We start from the raw sequence: 8,492 nt of genomic DNA, 5'->3' as shown, positions 1-8,492 counted from the left end.
CACGTTCACTCTACGGTGTTGTTTACCTTCTGTGATGCGCGAGCTGATGACGTCAAGTCATCATCATCACTACTTCACGTCAAGACGAGTTAACTTTTTTTTTTCTCAACTTTGTGTGGAAAAATGCGGAGATTATGCGGCCTTTTGATAAATATGAGACCTTTTAAAAATCTGCGCCATTTTGCTGATTATGCGGTAAAGGATCGCGTTTTTCTGGAGGGTCTAATAATATTATGTACACTTCTAATGAAGTGAAATTAAAGTCTACTTAAATAAAGCATACCAATAGTGTATTACAAAGGACTTCAAATATCTAACTTTTTAAAAGTAGACTAATGTACCACTTTAGGTATTTGCAAGTTAATATACTTTTTAAAAGTACAATGAAGTACAAATGAAGAAAAACATATATTAAAGTGCACTTTTTATACGAGTACTTAAATACACTTCTAATGAAGTGAAATTAATGTACACGTTAATAAAGCATGCTTAGGGTATTACAAAATACTAAAAAATAATTGTACTTTCGATCAGTATACTTAATGACCACTATAAGTATTGGCTAATTTAGTACGTAGTAGCGAAAGTGTACTTACTTTGCACCTTTACCAGCTTTAATAAACATGTTAATGCATCAATAATTATAATCAAAACATAATATATTATTCTGAAATGGTCCTATATCTACATAATAAGTACTTCTACTTTTGGTACTTTAAGTATATTTTGAAGCTAATACTCTTGTACTTTTTTCTTAAGTAACATTTGCAATGCAGGATTATTACTTGTAGCAGAGTATTCATACACTCTGGTATTTATACTCAGGATCTGAGTAGCCTACTTCTCCCACCTCTGAATACATTCATCACATTAACTGCTGCGTTGCTCCATCATGCCCTGCCATGACGCAGAGAACCCGGAAGACGTGTGTTTGCTGTCAATGCCAGCGACAGAGGACTGAGAGCTGAAAACCCGCATTTAAGACAAGATGGCAGGACTGCCCCGCAGGATCCTTAAGGTAACTATTACACACTTTAAACAGCAGCAAAGGTCCCTTTTCTGTCAGGGTGGAAACTCTACATACACTGTCTGAACTCCCGGTGCTGGTTCACAGTTTTGTTTGCTAACGTTAGCACCTAGCACGCTAAAGCAACTTCCGTTTAATTCCTGTGCCCAGATAGCGAAACACTTTGGGGTTAAAAATACACCAACCTTTTGTGTAAACGGAGCATGGATGTGGTCTGTGTCGGGGCCATATCTTCCAAATGTAGTTCTCAGGCACAACAGTGTTCTCTAATAGCCCTTGCTCAGATCGTGGTGCTGACTGAATAGCTGGCTAACAATGCTAACAGTGCTAGCAACGGCTAGTTTGTGAGTGAATGATAATAAAACAACAGGAACAAGCTAAAGCGACCCTGGTAGCCTGATGATCTCTGTGTCATATTTTTCATACATGAATTTTGCTCATCAGGGATAATCGCCTTTTATAATCTTTTTGTTTTGTTTGTTTTTTCGCATAGTTTAGCCTTTTCATTAAGTGAAGTTCCTAAGTATGTACCATGTTGTATACATTAATGCGGTTTCCCATCCTTAGTGAGTATTCACATAACAACATATTATAGATGAAACGTTTGATACTTGAAGAGAAATCACTTCCACTGCAGACTTTGGCCCCTGACTTCATGTGGCAGCATCAGAAAGTGATGTTGGCCATATCCAAAACGAGCTGCTCAGTATAGGTTTCTAAAGATAATACTCAATTACTAGCCTAATAAAAAAAAACAAAGCAATTGCATCATAACTCAAATTTCTCAGAAAATATGATGTGAAATAATTTGAAGGAATATATTTTTCAAGATAGTGAATGGTGAGGTTTTTATTTACTTTACATTACCAATGAGTTAATTGCAATTAACACACTGGACTCAAATGTTGAACCTTCAGGTTACAAGCTTCTCTAAAATGTATGCTCCTTTACCCCAATAATAAGGTAAGTGTAAGATTAACTTGGAACCAAAAAGTCGATTCAAACTTAGTCATTCACCCATTTTATCATCTTTATTTTTCTACTCCTGCGTGCCAACACCTAATGATTCCTCTCTAACTATTGGGGTAATGTTATGCATTCATGTATACATTGTCAGTAAACATAGCTACACCTTTTTTATTTTTTTTATTTAAAATCCTTTTACTCTCCCTTTCACTAGTTATTTAAATAACTAGTTGTTAAATACGCAATACTTAACACTAGTCAAGTATATACTTTAGATATAAGTATACAAACAATATATTTTACCACACTTAGGATTTATTCATTTTATTACCAGAAAACATGCAAATGTGCTATGCTATATGCTATATCGCCCAGCCGCAACAGGGACATGAATGATGTTTGAGATCAGGCTGCACAGGTGGGTGAGTCAGAAGGTCACAGACTGGTGTTGGTGGGAAAAGGTGGACGTTTTGGGAACAGTACTCAGCGGACGGAGCCCTTGATCCCTCGGAGCGTGTGACTGGGACTGGGAGCCCCTCTCGTCTGTGTTTTCACTGCATGGTTTTGTCTGTGGGTTATCTGAAACATTTCAGGAATCTCACTCCCAGTTGCATTCAGGAAAGGAACGGCAAAAACAAGAGTGCCGGCTGTTGGCATGCTTTACTTCATGCTGTTTTCTCATGCATGGATGTTATGTTATTTATTTATTATTGTTCTGTTGATTTCAGGTATGAACAGAACAGGGGGATTATAGGTTTTAAGATTGTGAATATACATTTAGAAAACAGTTTGGAGAATGGAGACCATAAAACAGTAGCTCAAATCAAGCTATCTAAATAGTTCATAGCCTATATATAGTAGCTGCACACCACTGCCATGATGTCCTATTCCTTTGCACTTTTAATACGTTGCTGTTGTCGAATGCATCTATCAGGCGTGTCACTCATGCTGCCTCATGCCTACCACAATAGATATCAGATACCTGCTCCTCTTTCACTGTAGAGGTGTGTTCTTCTGTTAGTCACACGGCTGACACTGAGGTACTTTGCTGCAGTGGTTGTTGGAAATGAAAGTAATGGCTGACTGTGGAGCGGTGGCTGAGACAGTGTCACCTCTAGCAGACAGTTACAGAGTGCACAGAGATTCAGCATTTTGCCTCTACTGCAGGCAACGCTACCGCCCCCCCCCCAGGATAAAAGCCAAGCAGACAATAGTAAACCTTCTACCTGCCATCTATTGCAATGTCTGGTCGGAGAATAATGGTGATTCACATCTTGTTTGCAACTCTCAGTTGTTGGCAGAAGAATAATAATTTTGAATAAATAATTGTAATAAACAGGTTTTACCTATATGTAATTACAAATCCTAAGGAGGATTCATCTAATTATGGGGAAGGTAGTTGTTGGCAATACACTTTCAGCATATTGTTATTCAATAGTTCTGAGAGAAACCATACTTTGGCCAATTGTAGCTCAAGAAAGTGCTAATGTTGGCTGTTCTGCAAATGCAGACGGAATTAATGCTGGAGTATCCTTCAGGAAAAATTCCTTATCCAGCAATTGTAAATGCTGCCTATTCTGCTAAGACAAAGCAAAGTCAGACTTAATCATCACGAGAGTTCGACAATATAAGAAAAAGGAGAGAAAATGTTTAGAGCCCTAAATCAAAATGTATTATCTCAGATGGCTTCACAGGCCCTGTATTTGGCAAAGTAAACAAGAAAGAAATGTATAAATGTAAAAACAAAAAGGTGATAGTCTTCTTGAGTATCATTTTTGTACTTTGAAATGAATGACTAGTACTCCTACAGGTTACTGCATAAAGTGTATATGCCTGTGGTTTCCTGGGGAGAGGGGCTGAGTCATTGTTTCTGATCAGAGTTTGATTTAGCACCATGATGCCGTCGGCACGGGATTCACAGAATGTGTCATAATGAGTGATCCCGGTTGAGCTGTTTGCATACAAATAAAACCAGTTTCCAACAGTGCAGTTATCTGTAATGCTATATGAGACATTCCTAGATGTTACAAGCCACAGTTGTATTTGTAGCAGAAATAATGTATTACTTGTCATTAAATTATGAAGTGTCAGCACTCACTGAAGGAGATGCGCTTGAAATGCTACTTCTAAATGTGTACGGTGTGAAAGATGCTTTGTGCACCTACCCTACCTTCACGCTAGGAGTTGCATCCTTCGCTACAATATTTAGCAGGTGGTGCATTGTGGTGATAACGATGCATTTTGCAGCACAAGGTTAAATCACTTTATGTTACTGATAAATATTATTTAGGTTAATGTCTTCCTGTCTCTTTCTGTGCCAGGAAACTCAACGCCTGATTGCAGAGCCTGTCCCAGGCATCCGGGCTGAGCCAGATGAAGGCAACGCCCGCTACTTTCATGTGGTCATCTGTGGACCTCAGGACTCACCTTTTGAGGGGGGCGTTTTTAAACTGGAGCTCTTTTTACCCGAAGAATATCCCATGGCAGCTCCTAAAGTACGCTTCATGACCAAAATATATCACCCCAATGTTGACAAGTTGGGGAGAATCTGTCTAGACATTTTGAAAGGTAAGTCAACACTCTGTGATGTAACAGTTTATGCTTGGCTAGCTGTGTGTGGTTTACATTGTGCATAAAGGGCAGGTTTTCAACTGACAGAAAGTGTTTATTTTCCCCTGTTCTTTCTGTTGAGTCAGGCTTGTTACTGTAGAAACAGCGCTGTACGTTCTCTGTCCTCTGATGTTCCCCTGTGAATGAAGTGAGGGATTTGACAATTTTATCTTGCTCAAAAGATCAAGGGCCTCTTATGTTACACTTGTGACCCCCGACTGAAGCTTTTCGCCAATACTACTGCACCGTCTCTTCACTCCTGCAGCTTTCAAAAAGATATCATCCCTCTGCTTTTCCTGGCCTCAATTAGACTTTTATTAATCCCTGTTCTTTTATTTTTCAGATAAATGGTCACCGGCTCTGCAGATCCGCACAGTGCTGCTATCAATCCAGGCATTACTAAGTGCACCCAACCCTGATGATCCCCTCGCAAATGACGTTGCAGAGAAGTGGAAGTCCAATGAAGTTGAAGCCATAGAAACAGGTGAGGGCTCTCATCTGGCTGTGTTCAACAAAGGGTTTTAAATACATTGTTCTAACATTGAGTAATGAACCATATTTGTTACCTGAGGTCATTGCTGGTTATTTCAGTAATGGCAACCATACATTCTAAAATTGAATTTGCAAGCAGGAATGAGGCAACCTGGTTGATCTCCCCCAATGTATTGTTTACAAATATATAATTACATTTTGTGATCTTTTTGTTTAATTTGGAGGGATGAGGGATTTTGTAAATGTGTCTCAATGCAGGCTTTGAACAAACCACTTTGGTAAAATGAACGTCATTCATATTGCTTTTGTTTTCTTACTCTTTCCAGCCAAGTCATGGACCAGACTTTATGCTGGAAGCAGAAACGAGGTGTAGAGCAGCCCTACAAGTGGAAATCAAGTGTGAACACAACTCCTCATGTTCTGCCTCCTCCTACTTCAATTACATTTAAAGGACACAGTCTTAAATATATATAAACATATATATATATATATATTATAAAAATAAACGTGAATATATTGTAAAGGAAAAAAACTCCTGCTGACAATTGGTGATTTAAATGCATACTAGTAATGAAATTACTCGTCTTTGTCCGTACTTACTACTGTTCAAATGCATGAGCTGAGATCTACTCACCTGGCTTTCTTTGTCCATTGATTTTAGAAAGCTTTCACCAACGTGAAAACAAGCATGTTGAGGGGGCAAAAGGGTGTATGTGTGGGGGGTGGGTTTTGGGGGCCCTGGAGTTGTGGAATGGGCGGAGATTGACTAGATGTGGTTAACATTGTATAATCTTAACATTTATTTTAACGTTATTTCCTTGTGTTGCTGCTTTTTTTCCAAGCAGCAAACTAGCCCACTGTATGTTGACCCTCAGCTGGAGGCCATCCAGAGTTGTGTGCTGTGTAGATGGCCCAACTGGACACATAATCTATCGTAGCCGTGCTTCTTCACATTTGACTGCATTGAAAATTAAATGTTATGACTAAAACCCAAACTGAGCCTGCTACTGTCACATTAACTGTTTCAACCACTCTCAATGTAAACTGTAGGCTTGTTGATGGCGTGAGAGAGTGAGGAGGGCGGAGAGGACATTGTGGATCTTTCCTTAGTTTTAGCACATATGTTTTATTACCATATCAAGTCTTTTATATGTGAATCTTTCTTACTATTGCCATACTAAGTACTCTGCTTTCTCTCTGTATGCCCTCTCAGTTTAATGCTATAAGACTCAGTGGTTTACTTTGCATTTATTTCACAAAGCAGCGGTTACATTTGAGCTGTTAGTTGTTTGATGACCTGGTGGTGGACAGGGTGTGGTTGGTGGGTGAGGAGATGCTGGGCTGTTACGGGATCAAACTCCAAAACATCATGAAGGCTTTCACTCAATTGTTTTGACTGTTTTTTGGCCTTAAAAGTCTGTATTTAATTTTACTGTTTGTAAATTCATTCTTTCTATCAATCTGGGAAGGAAGTGTTTTCCTGCTCTCAGAACGCTTTGAAACAGTCCATCTGCATACCTTTTATGTTCTGTAAATAAAATCTGTTGATTAATAAATGGTTGCCTTGGTGAAGTTGTTTATGGTGCACAATCATGTCCTTTATTTTACTCCTGTATTACTTTTTACTGTAGGCCACGTGGATTTTGTATCCTCACTTATTCCCATCGTAGTTCAACTTGACTTGAGATCTTATCATCTTCAATACGTGAAAACACATTTTGGGGTCTGCAGGACTGTTTGAAATGAGAGTACAAAAATAGTTGTTAAATAAATGTAGTAGATTATAATTTCCTTCATAAATATTGTAAAATAGGATAATAAAAGCAGCAAAACTATAATGTATTACATCACTTTATTTATATTGTAAATTCCAATCACTATAGTTATTTAGACTGTACATGTGAGGCTCTGAAAAAGGGAAATAAATGAAGAATATCTCATAGTTGATTTACTACTGAAAAAGCTTTAATACTATTCAGAATAGTTTAGGCTGCTTATTTTATCTTGTAAAGTGCTCATTATAGTAACAAAAAGTATGTTTCTAAATGACCAAAGGCACACTTGGGTTGATGAAAAATTAAAATGCCCTTATTTAACATTGATTAAATTATGCCTTTTTTTTTTTTATTACTGATTGACATTTTTATTTTCTGTGTTTTTAAACTACTGGTAATTATAACTTAAGCTATTTATAGTATTTCAATAAATGAATTGGAAGTTGTTTAAACTCAGCTTGCTACATGTCTGTTTTTAATCTATTTATTTAATGAGAGAGTGAGAATTAAGACGAGCCATTTTGAAACACGGCTGACTACCAGAGGTACACATTTGTATCAGTGTCCCAATATTATGAGTGGCTTTGGTTACAGTCTTCAAGAAGAAAACACATCCAGCTACTCAGACACCGTCACTTTTAAACATCTCTGAACATTTTCACCCTTGAACACATCCTGGGGTCTGAGGAAAGTCCACCTCCACTAGAGGGAGACCCTGAGCTTTGGTATAGGCCTCTGCACAGCCGTATATTACAGGCTTTGCTCCAGCAACATGCTGCTGTAAATAACCATTGAGTGTCACCAGCAGGCTTCTCACTCAGCTGAACATCGTTTTCTTGATTTGACCTTAAAACTGCAAGGGACGGCCTTATGCTTGCTTCAGTTACAGTGAGAAGTTGGCATATCAGAATCAAAATAGTAGTAGTAGTTTAGTTGCCAATGTATGAGTTTAGGCATTTCAAATAATAATGAAAATGCAAGATTATGGTTTATTTATTTATTAATTTAAGTGTATATTTTTGGTCTGTGTGTCTATTTACTTTTGGTTCTGTACATTTCAATGTGAAAATGATTGAGCCCCTACCATTCTACCTCTTTAAAATATTTTTAATTTCTGTAAATACAACAGAATATAAAAATGTTCAGATAATTAAAAAGGGATGATTGATGTTAAAACATAGGATGGAGGATAATTGGATGTATGTTTGTAACAAACGGTTAATGTCCTGCTATGTATATCCCACAAAAAGGCTCTAAAAGTATCTTTAAGGGTGAAGATTTTATGAGCGGCACTTGAAAGCAGCATTTTTAAAGCCATAACTTGTGTTTCTGATGATTACTGTTAGCAGTACTGAAACACACCGTGGAGCTGGCAGCTGTATGCAGAGACTTGATCTATGTTTGGCTTATCAATCCTGATGAACATGAAAGTGGTTGTAACTTGGGGCTGACAGGCAGCTCTCAGATCAGCTGGTAGCAGCTCACCTCTCCCAGCTCAGATGGGAGAGAGTCTGTTGAATCATGCGTGTTGACAGCGGCGATAAACCACCATGGTAGGTACAATATACGAGCAGAAGCTGTCTGACATTGCCCAGGAATGAATGGACCCACACTTTGTAACC

At 38.1% G+C, this 8,492-nt stretch overlaps 2 protein-coding genes across 2 annotated transcripts in view; one reads left to right on the top strand and one right to left on the bottom strand.

Annotated features, from left to right (window-relative positions):
• c1qtnf13 (C1q and TNF related 13) overlaps window positions 1-1,521 on the bottom strand; it is a 10,748-nt gene extending 9,227 nt beyond the window's left edge. Inside the window, exon 1 of the mRNA XM_010781517.1 lies at window positions 1,213-1,521. The gene's annotated coding sequence lies outside the window, so the exon portion shown is untranslated. The remainder of the gene's footprint in view (window positions 1-1,212) is intronic.
• ube2na (ubiquitin-conjugating enzyme E2Na) lies at window positions 894-6,663 on the top strand. Its single transcript, XM_010781518.1, has 4 exons — window positions 894-1,018; window positions 4,315-4,561; window positions 4,947-5,087; window positions 5,422-6,663. The coding sequence occupies exons 1-4, from the start codon at window positions 989-991 to the stop codon at window positions 5,466-5,468; spliced, it is 465 nt and encodes a 154-aa protein (XP_010779820.1). The 5' UTR covers window positions 894-988; the 3' UTR covers window positions 5,469-6,663.
• The last annotated feature ends 1,829 nt before the right edge of the window (window positions 6,664-8,492 follow it).

The sequence above is a fragment of the Notothenia coriiceps genome, unplaced genomic scaffold, assembly GCF_000735185.1.
Source record: "Notothenia coriiceps isolate Sejong01 unplaced genomic scaffold, NC01 NC01_scaffold00023276, whole genome shotgun sequence".
NCBI lineage: Eukaryota > Metazoa > Chordata > Actinopteri > Perciformes > Nototheniidae > Notothenia > Notothenia coriiceps.
The sequence above is the reverse complement of the archived record's forward strand: the minus strand, read 5'-3'. Positions and strand labels throughout refer to the sequence as shown.

What these genes read in the sequence shown, in the direction of transcription:
- ube2na (XM_010781518.1), top strand. Translation starts at nt 989, where the DNA reads ATGGCAGGACTGCCCCGCAGGATCCTTAAG. An exon ending in CTGTCTAGACATTTTGAAAG is followed by an intron (nt 4,562 to 4,946) that starts GTAAGTCAACAC and finishes TTTATTTTTCAG; the next exon opens with ATAAATGGTCACCGGCTCTG. An exon ending in AGTTGAAGCCATAGAAACAG is followed by an intron (nt 5,088 to 5,421) that starts GTGAGGGCTCTC and finishes TACTCTTTCCAG; the next exon opens with CCAAGTCATGGACCAGACTT.